This window comes from Mastigoproctus giganteus, chromosome 2 (genome assembly GCF_048544385.1).
Source record: "Mastigoproctus giganteus isolate SK-2022 chromosome 2, ASM4854438v1, whole genome shotgun sequence".
Lineage (NCBI taxonomy): Eukaryota > Metazoa > Arthropoda > Arachnida > Uropygi > Thelyphonidae > Mastigoproctus > Mastigoproctus giganteus.
This window is the reverse complement of record NC_143576.1, coordinates 112,357,834-112,382,374: the sequence shown is the minus strand read 5'-3', so window position 1 is coordinate 112,382,374 and position 24,541 is coordinate 112,357,834. Positions and strand designations below refer to the sequence as shown.

Below are 24,541 nucleotides of genomic sequence, written 5' to 3'. Positions count from 1 at the left end.
GAAGTTTAACATTGACAAATGTAAAGTACTACATATGGGAAACAGCAACCGCAGAGCAACGTATCAACTCTGTAGTACTACACTGACAGTGGTAGAGAATGAAAGGGACCTGGGGGTAATTGTGCAGGCAGATATGAAGTTCTCTGAGCAGTGCAGACGGGCTGCAAGAGTAGCTCATGGTGTATTGTCAATGATATATAGGAATTTTTCTAACAGGGATAAGGAGGTGATTATTCCCTTGTATAAGGCAATGGTCAGGCCACATCTCGAGTACTGTATACAGGTCTGGAGGCCTCATTTCAAGAAGGATGTAGAGCTGCTGGAACGAGTACAGAGAAGGGCAACAAGATTAGTGAATGGAACAAAGGGGTGCTCTTACGAAGAAAGACTTAAGTTTTGCAAATTACAGTGTCTGGAGACTAGGCACCAGCGAGGTGATCTGATAGAGGTGTATAAAGCCTTGAATGGTTTGAGCATGCTCAATGCTGATGGGATTCTTCCTCTTGCTCAGAATAATCACCTGAGAGGGCATAAATTCAAATTGAGGAAAGACAGATGTAGGATAGACGTGCGGAAATTTGCCTTTAGCCAGCGGGTGGTTGGTTGGTAGAACAGACTTCCATCCCTTGTCGTGGAAGTTGATAGCCTAAATAAGTTTAAGGCTCAGCTGGACAGGTATTTCGAATGAACAGAGGGGTGAAGTGGAAGTGGTTATTTTTTATTTATTTCTTTTTTTTTTTTTTGGTTATGCTGCATAAGCTTGCTTTCTTGCATCAAATGCCTCTACTAATGCTAAAATGCTAATGCTAATAATTATGTGTAGAATATGGTAATTGGTTCCAGCTCGATGGAAATAGGCAATGAAAAATTTTAAATAAGTTTTTATGTTTATTAATGAAATATTACAGTAAAAGATAAAAAGAATATACTTATAATTTATATTTATTGTTAACAGTCACAGAGTACTGTAGTTATAGAAAGCTGTTTGCTGTTAGTTTGTCTGTTATTTGGTTTTTAGGAGCATTAGCAACTAAGGCCATATTGCTCTGGGGATATGCGGTGGTCATTCCCTGACCTTTCCGCATCCTCTGTATTTGGTGGTCACGGGCTCGAATCCCGGTCTAATCAAGAAGCGTGTGCTACACACTGCTGCTCCGGCTCACCTGCCTATGGAGGCGCCATTATAGAAAGCAAAATAAAAACAAAAAAAAAAAAATTTTTCTAAATATCATTCCTAAAGGTAAGCTTGCACTGACGAAAACATCTTTATTGTCTTTCAAAATATTTTAGCAGCGTTGACTGAACTGTTTTCTCTTTCTTCAAATCTTCATACATATGCTGGTAGATGCAGAGTGCTTTATCCACATCTCGGCAAATTTACATGCTTCGATTGGGGTTAGGGTCAGCATCCACAAATTTTTGCTTCACAATTTCTACAGCTCGAAAGATATCTTTGAATTCCTTGAGAGTAAACTCCACTTACACATTTTCTCGTTCTTCGGCATCATTGCTGGCTTCTTCAAATGCCCTTTGTTGATCTAAAAATAGGAGATCATCATCAGTCAATTCTGCTCCTAGTTCCTGTCAGTAAAACATGCTCTGCATTATGCAACTACCATAGCCTAGTACCTGTCAGTACCCCCCCCCCCCGTATGTATGTACCAACACTTCACTGGTGAGGTTGTCTACTGGCAGCAGTTAGCAGACCGTGTGTACCCTGCAGTGCCGCATTTTTTTCTGGACAGAAACAGGATATTCCAAAACAATAATGTGCCATGTCATCGGGCCTACAATACACAAGCAGTTCAAGAAAAAAAGTGAAGATATTTTGATTGGCCTCCAAATTCACTTGACCTCAATCCAATTGAATACCTGTGAAATGTCCTGGAATGGGAAGCAAGGCATATAGACACACAACCATCATCTATTCCGACACTGTGGAAAACCTTGCAGACAGCATGGCTGCAGATCCCTATGAATGTCTTCAGACAATTAGTGGAGTCCAATATCTAGGTAAATAATGACTATTATCCTTGCAAAAGGTGACCAAAGGTATTAGGGTAGGTGTTCATAATTCAGTGTTCACTAAGCGTATATACATATTATGCCGCTCAGAAAACGAACCGACTGTTTAAACAATAGATTCTTTAAAGAGACAAATAAGTTAAATTAAACAATCAAAGAACTAGAAACAATTTTAACATACATAATAACATGCTAAAGTGTCTGCAATTCTGCCCAAACACGATAGGAGGGAGTATATGACAAGAGCCTTGTCGATCAATTCGGCCCTGGAGAGATTACGTAAGGCTCAAGGGGTAGAATTTTTCTCAGCCTGGTCTGCACTTGTTAACAGCAGAGACTGCTTCTACAGGGATGGGATACACTTAAATAAAAAGGGTGCAAGAATATTTGCTGATGCTATCGAGGCAGTGTTAGGTGGGTCGGAAAACTGCTAGCTTGGGGCAATACAAGGACTAATAGATTAACAGTAGCCACTGACAGAGGTGAAAGTGATTCTTGCACTGCTTCTATTGGAATGAGCAGAAGCCTGGAAAACAAGATGCAGGATATTTCAGAGACTGCTGCTAGGAGTCATAGCAGTATAAGTAAACACATGGGTTGTGTTAGGGTAGCTAAGAATAGGAACAAGTGCATGTATACTTGCGTTTACACCAATGCCAGGAGTTTGATAAATAAATATGATGAATTTGAGGTGTTGGCCAAAACATCAAATGCAGATATTGTTGGGATGTCAGAGACGTGGTGTCACACAGATATAAGGAATGCAGAAATGGAATTTGGGGAGTACAACGTGTACAGAAAGGACAGACAGGACAGAAAGGGAGGAGGGGTTACGCAATTAGTTAAGAAACACATAATATCCAAGGAACAGCCAGTGTACATGGGTGGACAAAATCCAAGGAAGTACATGGGTGGACAGTGCAGTGCAGAGTCAGTTTGGTGCGACATAAGCACTGGGAAAGCAACATTGAGAGTAGGAGTGTGTTATAGGCCTAATGACTCTGAGTATAATAAACAACTGTACATAGAAATAGAGTGGGCCAGTAAATCAGAGTGTCTTAAAATGGTGGATTTTAATTTCTCAAATATTGACTAGAATTTGTGGGTTGGTCACAGACACTATCAAGGCTTTTGTGGATTTATTGGATGATTGTTTTCTACAGCAGCATGTTCAGGAGGCAACTAGAGGGAGTAATACTCTTGATCTGATTATCAGTAGTGATTCTTCATGCATTAAGAATCTGCAGATAAAGGAACCACTAAGTGACAGTGATCACAGTGTGCTGAAGTGGGATTTACTCAAAGAGGTAACTACCATCATGGGTAAAGGGAAAAATTTTTGCTTTCGTAAAGGTGACTACAGTGGCTGAGACAGTATTTAAATTCTATACAGTGAGACCAACTGATGATGTTACCAACAGCAAATTCAAAAGCTTCTAGGCTTTTCATACCAACAAAGAAATATTGTTCAAGATTTAGGTCTAAAGGGATGTCAGATGAACTAATTAGACATGTGACAGAGAAGAAAAATGTATGGGATACATATAAATTAACACGTGTGACACAGAAGCCTATGATAGATATATAAGCTGGTCTGTAAACAAGTTACAAAGGAGGTTAGGCAGGCGAAGGCAGATTACGAAAAAAACTTTGGCAAAGGATGCAAAGAAAAACAGCAAAGAGTTCTTTACTTATGTAAACTCTAGAAGGAAGGGGATGAATCAGATTGGTCCACTTGATATCAATGGGTCAACTGTTGATGATCCTGTTCAGGTAGCTAACAAACTAAATGAGTATTTTTCATCTACACACAAGGAATTCTGTAAGGAAGGGAAGACAGAAGTTTACTAAACTCTAACGGGGAACCTAATGATTTTGTAATAACGGAGAGCAAAGTGGAGGAGAAATTGTTGAAGATAAACATAAGAAAGGCACCTAGGGTAGATGGGATCTATCCAGTTATATAAAAGGAGGCAGCAAAAGAAGTAAGCAAACCTTTATACACAATTATGAGAGCTTCCTTAGACTCAGGGGAGGTACCCATGGACTGGAGATGTGCAAATGTGATCCCAGTTCACAAAGTAAGATCAAAGGGTAACACAAATAATTACAAAACTGTTAGTTTAACTTCTGTTCCAGGGAAATTAATGAAGGCACTGGTTAAAGAAGCACTGCAGGATCAGCTAGACAAGACTTCAGTTATAGCTCGGACACAGCATGGGTTATTTTAGGGGAAGTCCTGTCTGACCAATTTGATTGGATACTATGATGTGGTCTTAAAGGAACTAGATGCAAAGAATAATTTTTGGATCTTAGAAAGGCTTTTCATACTATTGCACATGGATGACTGCTGCACAAATTGGAGCAATGTGGCATTGGAGACAAAATGTTGCTATGGGTATAGGGATGGTTGAGTGGGAAAAGACAGAGTGGTAATCAATGGACACTGCTCTTCGTGGACTAATGTTATTAGTGCAGTCCCACAGGGTTCAGTGTTGGGTCCATTGTTGTTTTCTGTATTTATTAATGATACTGATAATGGTATATCAGGCTTAATGTCCAAGTTTGCAGATGATACGAAGTTCGGCAGGGTTGTTAATGACAGTACACTGCTGCAACAGGATCTTGAAAAGTTGAGCAGATGGGCTCACAGGTGGCAAATGAAGTTTAATATTGAAAAATGTAAACTACTGAGTATGGGAAGCAGTAACCCCAGAATAACATATCAACAGTGTGGTACTACACTGACAGTACTACACTGATTGTGTAGGCAGATATGAAGTTTTCTGAGCAGTGCAGAAGGTCTGCAAGAGTAGCTCATGGTGTCTTGTCAATGATATACAGCAGGAGTGGCCAACTTAATTTGTGATGCGATCTACTTTTTTTCTTCAAAGTGTTCCGCAATCTACCATCTCAAGAGTTTCATCGCACATGGATAAACAAAGTTAATCAACACATATTGAAAAATTTTGTTCATAAATTTTAAAATTAAATACAATTCAGAATTCTTATTTTAAATTCATACATATTTAAATATTTAATTTATGTGAAGTTTGTGACTTCATGTCATCTTCCAAGCTTTCAAAATTGGAGATATACTGTAATAAGGCCAACTATAAAGAATCTTCTGTATGCAAGTCCATAAGAGAACAGCGATTCTTCATCTTTGTTTGTTTCAAATATGAAAAGTCGGATTCACATAGATATGTGGAACCAAAACAGGAATTTAAACATTTACTTCATTTTTTTACAGTTGGGTACTTTTCTGGGCAAATATATTTCCAAAAGTATTCTTCTGATGATCTGGTTTTTAGGAAAATATCATTTTGCAATGTAATAATTTCATTTTCAAGTAATATTTTCTCCATGTGGAAAATCTCAGCAATTTTTTCTGCAATTTGTTTCGTATCTAAGCCGACATTAAATGGATAAGAAATATATTGAACAATTTCTTCAATTGTTTTAAAATCACTGAATCTGGTTTAAAAATCATTCACAACTTTCTCAATTTCAGAAACATATTTCTCACTATTAAATTCAATAAATATTTTTGCAAATGATCTTGCATATTTGCAAAATGGTAGATTTTTTTTTTTCTTTGAGATTGCCAAGCCATTGCCAAAAAATTTATATTTATATGCAGAAATACTACTAATCATGTCACCCACATTTTTATTTTTTCCTTGTAATTCCAAATTCAGATCACTTAATTTACTGGTAAAATCTGCCAAAAAAGCCAGATCACACAACCACTCCCTATCTTGTAGCTGCTGATAATCATCTCCCCTTTGATCAACAATTTTTTTTAATTTCATTCAGCAAATTTCAAAATCTCTGTAGAAACTTACTCTGACTCAGTCACCTCACATCTGTGTGTTCATTTTCATCGAGTTGCATTTTGAAAAGTCTCCTTTGAAGAGATTGTCCTCTGATGGAATTCACGATTTTCAAAGCAATGTCCATAACACTTTTAGTATTTAATCTTTTGCTGGCTAACACTTTTTGGTGGATGATACAGTGGTAACTAAAAAAATCTGGGAATTCATCATCCATTTGGCACAATGCGATGAATCCATTAAGAAGCTCTGTCATTGCTTTAGCCCCATCTGTTACTGGTACAAGCTTAAATAGTTGGTAATTTAATTTTTTCAATAAAATTTTTAAATACGTTAAATATATCAAGACCTCTAGTTCTTTCTTTTAACAAAACCATACCCAACAGTTCTTCTCTAGTGGCAGAATCATCGAAATACAAATGAAAAAGAGCAATTGAGCTGTATCACTGAAGTCTGTAGATTCATCTAGTTGTAAAGAAAAGGACACACAATTAGCAATATGAACACGCAATCGTTCGCTCACATTTTTACTAATTTTTTCGATACGTCGCATCACAGTATTTCGAGACAATTGCAGATCTTGAAGAGCAATTTGAATTTCACTTTTGTTCTTAAAATTTTCAAAAATAGAATCTGTTATTTGTAAAAATGCGTCCAAAAATGCTCTCCACAACATAACTGCGCGAATTTTCAGTTGACAAGCCTAGCGGCTGCGTGGCACAAAGAGTAGGCATGTGGTTCAACAGATTTTAATAGGCATATGCAGTGAGGCGCATAATAATAATAATAATAATAATAATAATAATAATAATAACAACAACATTTAGATTTTAACTAATCAATTTTTATATATATTTTAAATTCCTCGTGATCTACCAAAATTAAAGCGGCGATCAACTTGTTGGCCATCCCTGATGGGCAGGAATTTTTATAGTAGGAATAAGGAGGTGATTATCCCCTTGTATAAGGCAATGGTCAGGCCACATCTTGAGTACTGTATACAGGTCTGGAAGCCTCATTTTAAGAAGGATGTAGAGCTGCTGAATGAGTACAGAGAAGGGCAACAAGATTAGTGAATAGAACAAAGAGTTGCGTTTAAAAAGAAAGGCTTAAGGCTTTGCAAATTAAAGTGTCTGGAGACTTGGCACCTGCGAAGTGATCTGTTTGAGGTGTATAAAGCCTTGAATGGTTTGAGCATTGCTGATGGGATTCTTCCTCTTGCTGAGAATAATCGCTTGAGAGGGCATAAATTCAAATTGAGGAAAGTGTAGTAGTAGGATAGATGTGTTGTAGGATAGATGTGTGGAAATTTGCCTTTAGCCAGCAGATGGTTGATTGCTGGAACAAACTTCCATCTGTCATTGTAGAAGTTAGCTTAAATAGATTCAAGGCAGAACTAGACAAGCATTTGGAGTGAGTGGATGGGTGAAATGAGAAGGGTTTTCTTTCTTTTTTTTTTTTTTGGCTGAGGCTATATAAGCTTGCTTTCTGAAATTATGTGCCTTTACTAATGCTCTGATAATAGTCAATTAATAAAAAATTAATTTATAATTAATTATAATTATTTAGGAACAGCTCACATGTATCCATCCTCCCAGTTCCTGTGATGACTGCTATCATATTTGTCTGCTAATTCTTCATGGTTTTTACAGTATCATATCTAGCCCAATTCCATAATCAATAGGACCTTGTTGATCTAGGTAACGTTGTGGTTGGTATGCTTCTTGACTGCTTTGTTCTACCATGATTCTACCAATGCTTTAACCTATAATGTATCCAATGTGTCAGTTTAATTCTGTAATGATAGCTTAACATTTGCTCAGTAACCATAACTGGTTCTCTACTAGTGTATTAAATCAGAGAAGGTAAAAGAATGACATCAGAAATGGACAATAATTGGTTTTCCACAAGCATAGCTAAGATGTTGGGTCAACTGGTCACCCCCTTGGTCAGATAACCTGAAACTCTTCTGCAACCCTCTCAATAGATATGTATGTTAATTCTATTATTTTAAAAAATTCAATTTTTTTTAAAGTGTTCTTAAAGTGAAATGAAAATATCTACTAAATTTTGTAATAGTTAATCCTCGTGTAATTACATGAGGAGTGAATGGGGCACTTTCTATTATTTTTCCCTCCTTTTTAATCTGAAATTTTCGCTAATTTTTTTTTTTTTTTTTTTTTTTTTATTATGTGAACCCCAAACACGAGAGGTATTAGAACCTATAGTACTTAGTACCGTGCTTGGGTTAATATAATAGAGGACATCTTATCTGACATGATCAAGCTCAGCAAATGGCCAAAAAAAAAAGCAGGATTAACCTGAGAATCATAAAAAAAAAAGTATGCATATGCAACCTTAAGAACTTTATTTTCACTTAAAACACATACATTCATATACATAAAATCAGTAGCTTTTATCTATTTAGATGAAATGTGGCATTTTGCAGCATAGTCCCTCACACTTTTTGAAACATCACATCATACCACATTACTGACTGTTGAATCAAGCTGTTGTTCAATATAATGTTAAGCTGTATCTAGTGTTTTTTCCCCCAGTGGCATGAAAACATTTTGGCCCTGAACTTCATTCGATTTCTCAATCATCATATTTAGATCTGTCTGTTTCTGTCCCAGTGTGTTATGATTTGTATATTATCAATAATATTTATTTTCCAACAAACACTTATTTGATGTTGGTAACTTAACAATTCTATGAGACCTATTTTGTTTCTTTTTTTTTGACAAAATTTAACAAAAACTTTTGCCTATGTTATCTCTTTAGATATTCTAGAACACCTTGATCCATAACTTGAATCAAAGAAGTTACATTTAATAGTAAAACACAATCTGTCCCCTTTAAGTTTCTGATATTTGCGAATGTGGAGTATTATTATATTATTATATTATATAGAAAAAAAAAAAAAAAAAAAACTTCTCCATTTATTTTCTTCAAAGAAGGTACAAATTCATGAAAAAATCTTTGAATAATGCAGAGTCCATCCATGCTGATCATTGTAAGTGAAAGTAAACTGATAAAGATGAACAATTTATATCTTTAAAAGCTCTAGGATTAGTTGAAAATTGGCAATTTCAGTTGCAAGCATCTCTCTCTCTCTCTCTCTCTCTCTCTCTCTCTCTCTCTCTCTCTCTGAATTTTTTGTATTCTTGTGCTGCAAGCTCCACTTCCTTTGCCATTGTTTTTGTAGGTAACATTTTATAATTCGGATCTGTTTCATCCATACAGCTGTTCTCCAATCAATTTTAAAATAAAATTAAATCTTCTATAACCATTTGAGCAGTGGGCTGATCAGCAGATAAACTACTTCCACTAATACTCAATACATGAATACAATGACATTTTTTTCCTTAATGTCCAAGCCACCCATCACTTGATGTACAAATTTCTGCACCGCAACCTAGTGACATAAAGAAAAATCTATTCTTTGATGTTGCTTTTATGGATCCACTAACTGGAGTTAGTGGTGTCTTTCTTGCATAAACACAGCCTTAATACATTGTCTACTATCTCTAATTTTGATTCTTTAAAGTGGAGTAGAACTTAACTACCCTTGTAAAACACACTAAGTGTAACATCCTAGATTTTTTATCATTTTTTTTTACAGTCTTTCACACATCTTGTCCACACCTAATTCAACAGAATTTTTTTTAGAGACTCACCTTTATCAAGTCTTTCCACAGCATTCAACTTAGTTTTCAGGGAAACAACTTTTCTCACCCATATTTCATTAATTTACATAATATTTAATTAAATTACATATTGTAATTATACTAACAAATTACTTTACTGGGGTAAACACACACACACACACACACACACATATGGCTTCTTGGAAAGCATACAACTAACAGGTAGATGTGTTGTGCTGCACTAGCCTACCAACTAGTGTCCATGGCAGTGTGCTGTAGGTATCAGATAGTGTTTTACGGAGGGAAGGGGAGAGTCAGTTAATCTAATGAGTTGGTTAAGCGAAAGTTGATTAAGAGTTTCTACTGCATTAATACCTATTAAACTGACATTTCATTGTATTATAATAGAAACCAAGGAATTAATTTCAATCATAAAGCAGGCCAGTATAACTTACAGATGTATTATGAAAAGCTAATACTTACCAAAATAAAATTTTCAAAGTTTCTTTTAAGTATAAGATTTTCTCTTTCTGACCATTTGCCTTTTCGAATATATACACCTATATATACAAAAAATAATGTTGCCATAATTAAGTATAAGTTTAAATTGTAAAAATAAAATTTCTGAAACATATACCGTATTTCCCCATGTATAAGACGCACCTTTTTTCGAAAAATTTGGGGTCTAAAAACTGGGTGCGTCTTATACAGTGGTTGTAGATTTTTTTTACTTGCATTTTTCGCGCTTGTTGTCGTTGCGCTCACTGTTTCATACTTGTTACCAGTATATTAGGTTATGTTTTGCCACGTTCTGCCCAGAAATGGCTCAGAAAAGATTTTCGTACAGTGCTGAATTCAAGTAATGAGGAGTTGTATGAATTTTATGATGAATAAAAATTGAGTTCAATAACATTATGTAATACATTTTTTTTCAAATTTCGGGCCCCAAAATTAAGGTGCATCTTATACATGGGAGCGTCTTATACATGGGGAAATACGGTAATTCCCTAAGGCAATACTTCCATACAAACTAATACAAAACCACTATGAATACTATGGATCTAGCCAGTGATATAACCACTACAAGATATTAAATCTAAAATGTCATATCATTTGTCAGTTGATACCTGCAGCACAATCACATGATAACCTTCCAACTCTGTGACTTAGGGTTGTGCCATCCTATTTTCCAGTGATAATATCAGGCTTAATACATCAGTAATATTTGTTTACAAATTTTAAACCAAAATTAGACACCACCACCATCACTAACATATGTTCCTAGCAGTTTTCACCAAAAACAGGATTTTACACATACTGCAGTTAATAAGGAAATTTCAAAACATTATTTTGGGGTATCCTTATAACTGTAAAGTACTACCAAATATTCAAGAACTGGGCATACTGTTTGTGTTATTAGCCCCATAAGAACTTGTGCAAAGAGTATGCCTTAACATGTTCACTACCATAAACATCCTGTATATATTTGTTCCAATCATAACATATTCCTTTCAGGCCTAGTGATTAGAGTTATGTGTACGTCCATCACAAAATATCTGATGGGAACCCAGAGGTTTCACCCTCAAAATAATCCATATGCCATGCTGTCTAGAGAAGCAATGGGAATCCTTGCTAGTAAGATGCTGTCAGATCTATTAATGACCTATGCAAGCTTGTCGATAGTGTAAGACAAAACATTCCCATAGAAGTTTTGAGCATCCAGTCATGTCCAGTGAGAGAAGTGGCTGGTGCTCCAGTAAGTATACCATCCAAGCAGAAGCAAATCAATGATGAGTTGACATTCACATAGCAAGGCCATTGGAACAACTCTGAGAAAAGAAGACCTACTTATGCCTTCCATCTTTGCTGTCAATCACAGATGCAAGCCGTGGTTACAGTTTGGAATGCACACATTCTCCCTTCTCACAGGACATAGCCTGAGGTCCAGGCTGAGTCAATCTGCACTTAGTGAATGTGGTGAATCTGAGACTGCCTCTATGTAATGCTCTATTGCAATAATGTTGATGTTACAGCTCAGCTGGAGCAAGAGATGCTCATTCTAAATTAGGTTAATCCACATAACCTTTTTTTTCTCAAAGGCAATTCAGATCTATTAATGATTTTATAACATCTCTTTTTCAGAAGACAGTGATAGTCAAATAGTAGAAGCCCATCTCCTTGTGGCAGGGGCAGTAACTTAAAAGTACTGGATAGTGCTACTTGCCATTCCCTGCTACAGGGTAAGTGGCCAGGCTCTCCCACTCATCATCTGAGTTGAGTTGTTACTAATTATGCTGTTTTTAAATTTTCAATGAATTAACAATGTTTGTAAAATTGGCCTGTTTCAAACTTGTTATGATGTTAGTTCATTTATACTAGGTAATATACACTCAGTGTTCATTGAATTATGACTGCCTACATAATATCATGTTGGGCCACCATTTGCAAGGATAACAGCTGCTGTTCTCCTGGGCATTAACTCTTCTAGGTGTCTGAAGGCATCCATAGAGATCTACAGCCATGCTGCCTACAAGGCTTTCAAACAGTGCCAGAATAGATGATGGTTGCATGTCCATATGCCTCTATCCCATTCCAAAGGTGCTGAACTGTACCGAGATCAGGTGAATTTGGAGTCCAGTCAAGATGAGTGATATTTTCACTGTGTTCCTTGAACCACTCATGCATAATGCAGGCCAAATAGCATGGAAGATTATTGTCTTGGAAGATCCCATTTCTATCTGGGAAAAATTGCAATGGTAGGGTGCATTTGGCCCCCTAAGAGCTGCCAGTAGACCCCACCAGTGAAATGTTGGTCCATATACAGCAGGGGTGCTAGTTTTAACAGCAAAACATGCCCATATTAAGCAACCACCGCTACTTGCCTGAATAGTGGGCATGATGGGTCCATGGACTCTTGTTGCTTGTGACATGCACACGAAGGCATCTGTCGGCATGTTGCAAAGTGCAAAGCATGTTAATTGTCTGATGGCACCAGGGGTTTCCCCCCATCTCCATGTTGTGTACTCTGTTTGCATATCACAGAATTCTGTGTAGGTCAGAGATTTAAAAAGTGTGTAGGGAATGGAAGGATATGTAGTGTTATGTACCATTGTTCTTCTGACCATTTTGCTCTTGGGCCCCACAATTACCACACTTTGCCACAGGGAGGCAAGTCAGGTATCCAGTAGATTTTATTTTATACTCTGGTAAACCCTGCCACCTAGTTTCCGAAGATTTCAATTCCTATGTGGAAAAAAAAGGAGGGAGGTAAATTCTAGAATAGAAAAGGCCGAGAGAGAGGGTTATGTAAGTGGGGTTTAAATTTGAACATTATTAATTTGATAAATTGTGTAGGGTGTACACTGGCAAGTTAGAGTAGGAGGGGGGACTGAAGGCTAGGGAGAAAGACAGAGGTATGGGGACGATAGAGAAGGCGACCCCAGAATACCAGTGAGACAGGCCCATGCCCCACCAGGCTGAAGAAGGGGTGCCAGGGAGGAGGAGGAGGAACAGAGACCCATCTCCTCTCCCCGCTGGGGAGGGGAGTAAAAGAAAACCAGGCGAGAATGTCCGGTTTGATTGCCAACGTAGCTTGTGGCAGCAAAGCTGCTGGTGTCTCCAATGTCTGGGTGTGGTCTTGAGTGGGATCAGGCTCAGTCTGGGATTTGCGATCACTTCCTTGTTTCTTCTAGTTATGGTGGCAATTCAGTGAATTGTATTTCGTGAGATGCAGTCCTGTCCATGGTTGTTCTTTTACATTGTCATGTATTCAGGACCCAGACACGATATACTTGAGACAGAGTCCCATCTAGGGCTTGTTGTCTCATTATGTTGTAGAGCAGGTTTAGTGTATTGTCTTTCCTAGGAATAGTCCCGTCTGTGATTATTGGTCATATGCATTGTGGCATTGTAGCGATCTAGCTGCCTGACGATTTAGAAGTCATGCAACAAGCATTGTTGCATTGTTATCTCATTTGGTATGGATTTTCATTATGGCTTTGGTTAGTTATACTAACAGAGGTTTTGGAGATGTAGATAGAGGCATCCTCAAAGAAACAATGGAAATGAATCCATCAGGTGAGTGTCGGCATGTTGCACCATCTACTTGGACTCATCCGACCATCACACTCATTTCCAGTCCTCCAGAGTCCAACCAGCATGTTGTTAACACCGCAGAATTCGCCATCAATAATGATCAGCACTGAGGAGAGGGTATCTTTGAGTTGTCTGCTATGGAATCCCATTTGTCTGAGTGTGCGGCACATTGTCAATTGGGATACTGTTCTTGCATTCCGCATATTTTATTGCTATGTCAACTCTCACATAGTGACTTTCCAATGAGCCCATATAACACACAGCACCCTTCACACATCCATCTTGTACTCCTTTACAGTTGTCGGTGGGAGGTGGTTTGACCCATTCAATACCATTCTTTGTACAGCTTAACCACAGTGGGCTGTGAGCAAGTGATAAGACATGCCATTTCAGATATAGAAGCACCCACAATCATACCCTTTTGAAACTCATTGATATCTTTACTACATCCCATAACTGCCACTTTATCACTTTGATTTGCAGCAATATCCATTACAGATGGGATGGTCACAATTCAGTGATTACCAACTGTATAAATCCTTGATAATATGAATAGAGTCTGATGTTAGAAAGAGTTTGGTGGTGGAGAAAGATTCAGAGGAGGGGAAGAAAGAAAAAGGCAACATGAAGATGTAAGCATAAGTGTGAAGGAAAGACAGTTCACTGAGTGGTCACATTCCATATGTGTGTGTGATGACAGGCAAGAACCTGTAGGGATTATCCTTTAATGAACAAGGGTGTTCTTCATAGACTTCACAACACTTAGTAATAATAGAGTACTATCCCCGGGAGACCTATGGGTCAGCTAGATTAAATCTCACACTAGGGAAAGCCCTAGTGTCAGTAGTAACTCCGAGAAGGCACTGAAAATCCAAAACTGGACTAAAGTCACGGCATCAGTATGATCCTACCCTTCTCAAAAACCAAGATTTGCTGCAGAAGTGAGTATAGATGGTTGTGGGATGGCAAGTGAGCTAGGTGTTCCCACAAAAATGCAGGAATACTGAGATTACAGGAGAACTAGGTTACAGTTAAATGTATTAACTAGTTTCAGGAGGGTAGTCTTCCAGGGTTTTGGTGATGGAGGCATTGATTTGTAGGCAGAGTTTAAATGGTAAGGGTGCAAAGAGTGCTTGCTTACATTTCAAGTAGTGAAGGCAGTGACACAAAATATGGAACCAATCTTCATCTCCACAAAAGTAGGTAGAGCAGTCCAAAAGTCCTAGTTGCTGTAATTTGCAATTCATTGAGCCATGGCCTGTAATTATAAAAGTAGCATAGAGATTCCAATATAATCATATTTTAGTTTGGTCACTGACAAACTGGCCTTTAGAGAAAAATCTCCTCTTTACCTGTCTTCTGGATGAACGTCTCATCTCTGCTGCCAAATTGAAGGAGTTCATCCCAGACTCAGGTTTTTTCTATTATGGGGGTCTGCATCAGAGTGAACTTCAATGCCTAGGAAGGTGGTAAATACAGTAGACTTTCAAAATAACAGCACCTTCAGGGATTCAAGATGCTGTTATTTCGATTTTTCTGTTATCTAGAAAGTTTTATTTTTAATATATTTAATGGAGAAATGAGGCTAAATAAGAAACAGAGAGATTAAGAATGCAACTTTATTAACTGCACACAAAAAACATAAACATGTTGGCTATCCAATGTTATATTCTGCCATTAATACACTCCTACTTATACCCGTTCTATTTTCTATTATTATATCAAGTTTGTCACTAAGCTTTAGTGTTCTTAATTATTCTATTCTTCTTTTCTTCTCTGTATGAAGTTTATTAACTTCAGAAGCCATAGTGAGGGGTTTTTAATTTAAAATAAATGTAAAAAAGCACTATAATCGGTGATATCACGTATAGAATTCACTTTCAAAATGGCAAATTTAAACAAAAAAGTAATCACGTGACTTGCCGTTTTCTTTTCTTTCGGCACTACAAGACATCTGCGCTGTACATAAACGTCCGATCTCAACTGGAAAACAGGTCTTTAGCTTCGGGTTGCATGTCACAAAATTTTCTAGCGATGACCAACAAACTGAGTTAAAATAAATTTAACTAAATAAATAAATAATATATAATACTAAAATAATATATAAAATACTAAAACAAAGATAAAATATAATAAAAGCATTAAAATACAATATGATAAGAGCATTAAACTACACAGTAACTTTTGAATGAAGTGCCTCTTTATCAGCTTAGTTGGTGAATGGTGTACTCCAGTATATATTGTTGGTTACAACAGCAAAAGTCAGCTGAGCATGATCGTGCATCACCAGTCTTGTATCAGCAGAACAGAATTACAGAAGTATGAACATGGCTTGAGGCACTACACATAGCTAGCAGTAATAGTACCATGAATCGCACTAGGGAAGTCCCCATTATGGAATGTACTGTTTTGCAGCGTGATGAGCACCGGCGATCATCGTGTGTACATAATTCTGTTCTACTGACACCAGACTCGTGATGCATGATCACGCTCAGCTGACTTTTGCTGTTGTAACCAACAATATATACTAGAGTACACCATTCACCGACTAAGTTGATGAAGAGGTGCTTCATCACGAAAGCTACTGTGTAGTTTAACGCTTTTATCATATCGTATTTTATCTCTGTTTTAGTATTTTATGTATATATTATTTATTTATTTATTTCAATAAATTAATTTTAACTCAGTTTATTGGTTGTCACTAGAAAATTTTGTGATGTGATCTCAACATGCCATTATTTGGGGTGCCGTTATTTTGACAGTCTACTGTATATTTTTCTGAATCAAATAACTAAAGCTTGAGAAAATGACATGAAGGTCAAGAGATATTTCTGTGATAAGCTGCAGAGCCACTGCAGAAATGTTCCTCAGGATATTTACAGGAATAGAAGCCTTTGGGTTTGTTCCAGAAAACAGATAACTGCCAATTTGTCAGCGTGACAGAACCACACAATCCAATGCCATATATAGTTAATTGGCACAAAGCAAAAACAGGAGATCAATGGTTTGCACTTAAGGCCCAACCTTATCCTGCTATATAGGCCAGCAGGCCAGTAAATTTCCGAGCTTTATCTCTGATGTGTTTAGCATGCTTCATGAATAGTAACTTGACGTCCAGGATGACACCAAGGTATCTTGATTATGTGACAAAATGGACAGGCTGCCCATTAAAGCAAACGGTTGGTGACCAAATGAGATGAACATTTCCTTTTAATTTCATTGTACAACTCTTTGGGTTGAAACAATCACAGCTTGTGAGTGGTCCACTGATGGAGATCTTAAAGAGTGTGTGCAGTTAACTTCAACAAGAATCAGGTAATCAGCACAGACACCTTTATGTACATTGGGCAGAGCTGCACTGAGCCATTCAAAGATGACATTTTAGGAGAATGGACTCAAAACAAAGTCCCAAGGGCAGCCTTTAGACATTTCTTGCAATATTTTGTGATACCTCTGGATACTGTTTGCCCTATTCAAGAAGTAGCTCTTTATAATGTACATTAGGGGCTATGACACTAAGCCACCAAATGGTGTCAAAGGTGCCCGGAAGTCTATAAAGGTTTATATGACATAAGTTTTTTTTTTTTTTTTTTTTAGGAGCATTAGCAACTAAGGCCATATTGCTCCGGGATATGCGGTGGTCATTCCCTGACCTTTCCGCATCCTCCGTATTTGGTGGTGACGGGTTCGAACCCCGGTCTAATCAAGAAGCGTGTGCTATGCACTGCTGCTCCTTCCCACCTGGCTATGGAGTCGCCAAATGACATAAGTGTCGACAGAGATCTGTACAATGTATTCATATTAGTATTAGCCAATATAGTTCAAGGAAACCACAGGTTTTTGCTGCATCTGCCAAAAAAAAAAAAAAAAAAAAAAAAAAAAAAATTGTAAAAAGGAAATTTAAATTATGCACTTCCTCTTACATAAATAGTAACTTATTCCAGTAATCAACAACTCACTGGCTAAAAGAAAACTTCCTACAATCTAGACCTCTTCCCCTGCAATTTAAATTAATGGCTCATAGTTCTGGAATTCTTTATAACAGTAAAAATTCTGCCTTCATTCATTTTACGAATCCCTCTTAGACCTTATAAACCTTCATCAATTCCCCCCCCCCCTCTTCTAAAGTGCCTGGTTGCAAAGCTCTGTAGCACATATAATCCAAGTCTTTCCTTGTACAGTTGCCCTTTTGTCAATCTCACCATGCAAGTTGCCTGTCTTTGGATCCTTTTAAGAAGCTCAATATCTTTTTTCAAATGAGGTTTAATACTTGGACACAGTATTCCAAATGGAGTCATATAATTTCCTTATACAGTGGGATTATGACCCTCCGATCGGCAGGATATTGTTTGAAAAATCATTGATAGAACACCATGGGCTTTCCTGGCCACCTGTTTACACTGCTCAGAGGACTTTATATCTGACTGTATCATAACTCCCAGATATCTTTCTTCCTCTACTGTTTTTAGTTCTTCAACCCTACCAAGTGTATTAGTTATTTTTGTCTATTCTGCTATTCAAATCATCCTGAAAGAGCACTGCTTGGCATTAATCATTAATGACTCTCCCAAACTTTACATCATCTGCAAATTTTGACATCATGCACTCTACCCTCCTTAGAATATTTTCAGTAATCTCAACATGTTTCAGCTTATACAGCAACCTCCAGAGTCAAAAAGCCTTGCTAAAATCCAAATAAACTGTGTTGCATTGTTTCCTACATCTAGTTCATGAGTAACTGTCAAAATAGCTTCCTGGTTAGTTATTATTATTAGCCATATGGTGCAAGGATGCCTGAGGCTTATGCTGCACCAGCCAAAAAAAAAAAAATAAATTTCTGAATTACTTGCAATATTGTTTTTTTTGGCTGGTAGACGGATATGCCTGTGGCTTATGCTGCACCAGCCAAAAAAAAAAAAAATTTCTGAATTACCCTGAGAGAGAGAGAGAGAGAGAGAGAGAGAAAATGAACAAGAGTCAGAAGTAGAAGGGAATCACCAAGAAAGAGAAGAATGATGATATCCAGCTCAGGACCCTGGGTGTGCCAAGCCAATACTCAACACATATGAGCCCCTGTGGTAATTTTTTGCACTTTTAATCATTTTCTCTAAAATTTACCCTACCACTGAAGTCAGGCTAAGTGGTCTGTAGTTAGCATTAGCATTAGTTGAGACATATGTTGCAAGAAAGCAAGTTTATATAGCATCAACCAAAAAAAAAAAAAATCTCTTCCCATTTCATCCATCCAGTCACTCCAAATGTCTGTCTAGTTCAGCTTTAAATTTATTTAAGCTATGAACTACCACAACAATGGTTGGAAGTCTGTTCCAGCAATCAACTACCTGCTGGCCAAAGGCAAACTTCTGCACATCTATTCTACAACTGTCTTTCCTCAATTTGAATCTATGCCCCCTCAAGTTCTTAATCTGAGTGAGCAGAAGTATCCCTTCGGCATTGAGCCAGCTCAAACCATACAAGACCTTATACACATCAATCAGATCACCTAGCAGGTGCCTAGTCTCCAGATCTGCAATTTGCAGAACTTAAGCCTCTGTTGGTAAGAGCACCCCTTTGTTCCTCTCACCAGTCTTATTGCCCTTCTCTATACTCAATCTAGCAACTGTACATCCTTCCTAAAATGAAGCCTCGACCTGTACACAGTACTCAAGGTGTGGCCTGACCATTGTCTTATACAAAGGGATAATCACCTCCTTGTCTCTGCTACAGGGGCTCACATCTGGTGAGTATGGGCTTGGCACACCCAGGATCCTGAGCTGGATATCATCATTCTTCTTTTTCTTGGTAATTCTCTCTCTCTCTCTCTCTCTCTCTCTCTCTCTCTCTCTCTCTCGGTAATTCAGAATTTTTTTTTTTTTTGGCTGGTGCTGCATAAGCCTCAGGCTTCCTTGTACCATATGGCTAATAATAATAATAATAATCATTGACAAACTCCATGACTTGCTCTGGCAACCCACCTGCACAGCTCATCAGTGCTGGGCCCATCATTGATAAAAACATAAAACAACAATGGGCCCAGCACTGAATCCTGGGGGACTCCACTAATAATATTAGTCTACATAGAGCAGTGTCCATTTATTACCACTCTCTGCCATCTCAATGATATTTATGAAAGTCATAAAGAACAGTGGTCCACAACCCTTTATCCAATGCAAGAACTTGCCTAATACCATAGTGCTCCAATTTGTATGTGCAACAGTATCAAAAACTTTCCTGAAATCCAAGTATATGTTATCAAAATTATTTTTTGCATTCAGTTCCTTTGTGACCACATTGTAGTATCCAATCAAATTAGTTAGACAAGACTTCCCCTAACCAAACCCATTCTGTGTCTGAACTATTACTACAGTCTTGTCTAGGTGATCCTGTGTCACTTCTTTAACCAGTGATTCCATTATTTTCCAAGGAACAGAAGTTAAACTAAGAGGTTTATAATTATTTGTTTCACTCTTTGAACTCCCTTTGTGAATTGGGAATACATTTGCACATCTCCAGTCCATGGGTCCTCCCCTGAATCTAAGGATGCTCTCATAATTATGGCTAAAGAGTTGGTAACTTCCCTCAATGCCCTCTTTAATATAACTGGATAAATTCCATCTGCCCCAGATGCCTTTTTTATGTTTAACTTCAACAATTTCTCCTCCACTTTGCTCTATGTTATCTAGTTACCAACTTCACTCTTAGAATCACGTATTGGCAATATGTTGGCACTTCTCCAATCCAAAGGGAATCTCTCCTGCATCAAATATTACCCTAATAATTAATCTCAATGTTTCAATACACTCTGTGGCTGCCTCTCTAAAAGTTACTAATAATTATATGGCATCAATTCTGGGATTCTTACTTATATTTATGCTTGAAAGTTTTCCTAATAAACATCTTAATTTCAAAATCACTACAGTAAAATCGCATTAATATAAACTCAGTTTATACAAAGTACTCGTTCATATGAAACACATACCATTCCCCCTGTTAAAGGATGGGCTTTTCTATGTAAATAGAAATTGTTCAATTATTGCTCCTATTATTGCCTCCGGCCACCTGGTTCCCTGCTTCCTGAAGGATGGCACTGACTTATTAGAATTTACTTTTGTGTAAACAAAACCAGTTTATGGTAAGTGCAGTCTGAAAAAATATCATTGTGAAGGAGCAGTTAAATTAACAAAAGAATAAAAACAGTTTTTCTAATTTGTTTACATACACTCCCTTGCTCTTCACAGGATTAAGGTCAGTTGTAATTGTCATGCCAATTCAAAGAGTCTTTTGCAACAGTATTATCTATTTTTTGTACCATTTTTTTCTGAACTGATGTCTTTTTTGGAACTTGTGTCTAAAGTAATTTAAAGTTTGTTTATATTAAATCTCATCAAGCAGTATTATGGCGACAAAATGTAAAAGGTCAGAATTAAACCTAAAAATTAAACTGAAAATTATACAAGATGCTAATGAGATGAAAGGAAGCAAAACGGACATTGCAAAGGAATACAACATCCATTTACTTACTTTATCTACAATACTGAAAAACCAAAAATAAAATTAAGTGCATGACACTGGAGCAGTGTTTAAAAAAAAACAGGAAATAAATTTGTGGTGCAAAATACGAGGAGCTTGAAACAAAACTTTTCGAGTGGTACCAACAAATCCATGCATCTAATTTTCCAATATCAGGTCCGATTTTGCAAGAAAAGGCAAATTATATAACTCAGAAACATGAAATTAGTGACTTCAAATGCAACAGTGGCTGGCTCCAAAGATTTAAAGGCAGGAATAACTTGGTTTTCGATAAAGTTGGCTTAGAGTAAGGATTAGAAAGAAACAAAGAAAAAGCTACATACTGGTTGTGTTCTGTATGGTCCATTCTTGAAAAATATGAGGCAAAGGATATTTTTAATCTTTACAAGACAGGTTTATTTTATAATTTGCTGCCAAACAAAACATGATGTTCGAGGAGAGTATTGTCATGGTGGAAAATTAAGTAAACAAAGACTCACTGTTTTGTTATGCTGCAATTCAGATGGCAGTACAACACTACGCCCACTTGTGATTGGAAGTTTTCCAAGCCAAGATGCTTTAAAGAAGTTAACCAACTTCCCTGTGATTATGAGGCCAACAGAAGTGCTTGGCTTATGGTCAAAGTTTTTCAGTCTTGGTTATCAAAAGTGTACAGAAGAATGTCTTCAGAAAAAAGAAACATTTTGATGATTCTAGATCGCTGTACAGCACATTTTCTGCTGAGACACTGAGGTTGACAAATATACAGCTTTTGTCTCCCAATAAAAGGCAAATTGTATAATCTATATTGTATAATACCACCCAGTTTTATGCAGCCAGTGGATCAAGGCATTATTTATAACCTCAAGAGAGAGAGAGAGAGAGCATATAGAGCCCGTCTGATAAGGTACTTGATCCGCAACATAGAAAGAGGGAACAATTTGCAGCCAAATTTGAATGTCTTGGATGCTGTCTGTAATCTTGTTATTGCTTGGGACAGTATTGCATCAAGTGCAATAATCAACTGCTTCAGAAAGAGTGGGTTTGGAGAGAATATCATAGAAAAACATGGTCCAGCAGGCAAATATGATGGCAATTTTGAGGAATGGGGGAATCTGAAGGAGCATATGGATTTTGTGGATGAATTTGAAAAGTTTGCAAAGGCAGATGATGAAGTTGCTACCACAACAACATCAACATCAAAAGAGCTGCTGAGCACCAAACAAAACGATGATGTTTTTGTTATCAGCAACAGTGAAAGTGAAGAAGCACACAAAATGTCATATAAAAAAGATGTCCAAAATGCATTGAACATAATAGGGATTGTGTTGGCCTGAAGTAATGTTGATAAAAAAATAATTGTTGCATTTGATAATGTCTGTGCTGTAGTTAAAAATGCATATAGGACAAAAACTGTGCAAAGGAAATTGGATTCTTTCTTTAAATTAGATTAATTTATTAATCTAATTTAAAGTCAGTAATTAAAGGTTTGTATGTCTCTTTTATATTAAGATTGTAATTCTTTTTACAGTGATAATAAATTTATAGAATATATGAAAATATATAGTGTATAATATTTTCATTTCCATTAATTGCTTTTCTCTTAGTTTATCTTACAAATCAAATAAAAGTGTTATTCTTATTACTTACAATATATTAAGATAATGTATGCCTAACACACTTTAATAAGAAACAGATAAGATTTCATTACCCTGTTCAAGAAATTCTTCCTTTTCTTTTGCTGTCAAGTTATTTGCACGTCCTTTTTTGTGCAAAGGAGGTGGTTCAAAATCAATCTCAATATCACTAAAATCTAAATCATAATCTGAAATCTGTAAACATACAAGATGGTGATTTTAAGTACAGATTCAATTTCAGTTTCACAAAAATGAAAGTGTATATAAAACAGAATGAAAATCATAATCTTGAACATTTAATCAACTAAGACATCTTAATTTATACCACCATGAAATAATTATGCGTCATAATCGTTGTTGTTGTTATTATTTGGTTTTTAGGAGCATTAGCAACTAAGACCATATTGCTCCGGGTATATGTGGTGGTCATTCCCTGACCTTTCCACATCCTCTGTATTTGGTGGTCATGGGCTCGAACCCCGGTCTAATCAATGTGCTACGCACTGCTGCTCCTGCCCACCTGGCTACAAAGGCGCCATGTCATAATCAGAGTAACTCAGGGTACTAACTGACTGAGGGTACCATGATCCGAAGGGTACAAAATGCTTGAAGAAACAACAACAAAAAAAAAGTTTTGCTTATTTATTTATATTTCTATTATTTATTTTTTGTTTTTTTTCATACTTTTAGAGTCTTTATATTTATTTTAGAGTCTTTTTAATTTGCATTCTTATAATAAACAGACTATTCTTTAAATAGAATAAATAGATAAAAATAGTAAATAGACAATTTACAGTTTTTATCTTGTATTTATCCTACATCCTTACCATTCCTTACATTTTGAGGGTACAGCTCTAAAATGGTGTTCACAGGCCAGCTGCTAGTTAGTACACTGGACCGAACCTATAGGTAACGCTAGAGGAGGCTTCAAGATCAGCTATTGCAGTGTTTTCAACCGGTGTGCCGCGGCACACTAAGGTGCCGTGTAATTTGGGTTTAAGTTACTTGAAGTTATTATTATTTTGAAATTTATATATTTATTTCATTATAAAAGGGTACGGTACAATATCCATTGTACCATATCTTTTTATTTTGTGGTGATCTATAATTGATCTTTATTTAGTACCTCTATATAAACAATAAAATTATTATATAGGTATGTATTAAAAGGTCGAAAACCACTGTGTTAGGTATTTCTTTTGGTCTAGGGGCGCCGTGAAAAAATTACTGGGACGCTAAGAGCGCCATGAACCGAGAAAGGTTGGGAACCTCTGAGCTAGTGTATAATCTTGCTATCTCTACTCTGCCAGATAGTGACTGGAGAGAGTCCAAGTAGTGTGTATGCGGGGCTGGGGGGGGGACATTGTAGAGGCCACATTATGTCATGGATCGGTATATTCTTACCATGTGTGCGCCATATCCAAAAATTTCATTACTTCATACAGCATGTCCCCACCGCTTTTTCTTACTATTGAATACACCATGAATTGTCAAACTAATTGAGCAAACTTACCTGTGAAAAGATCTAAACCTCCCAAACACTTCCTAGTTCATTTTGCAAATATACGAGGTCTCAGTTCTAATCTCAATGATGTTTATTTCCACTTACAGTCTGCCAAACCCCATGTATTTTTTCTGACAGAATCTCAGTTATCAGTTGATTCAACCACTGCTCATCTCAATTGCCCAAATTATTTGCTGTATGATTCCTTTCGCCTCAAAGGTAGTGCATATATCTGTTGCAATATTCCCTGTCACAGACTTGGTAATTTGGAATCTCCTCTTTTCG

The 24,541-nt window shown here is 36.9% G+C and overlaps 1 protein-coding gene across 1 annotated transcript in view; it reads right to left on the bottom strand.

The window, feature by feature from the left end:
- The window catches only part of LOC150089499 (uncharacterized), a 180,828-nt gene that overhangs the window by 103,605 nt on the left and 52,682 nt on the right, over window positions 1-24,541 (bottom strand). Inside the window, exons 3-4 of the mRNA XM_090390005.1 lie at window positions 22,827-22,947; window positions 9,995-10,071 (exon numbers count right to left, since the gene is read on the bottom strand). Of these exons, the coding sequence (XP_090246131.1) occupies window positions 9,995-10,071; window positions 22,827-22,947 (198 nt within the window). The remainder of the gene's footprint in view (window positions 1-9,994; window positions 10,072-22,826; window positions 22,948-24,541) is intronic.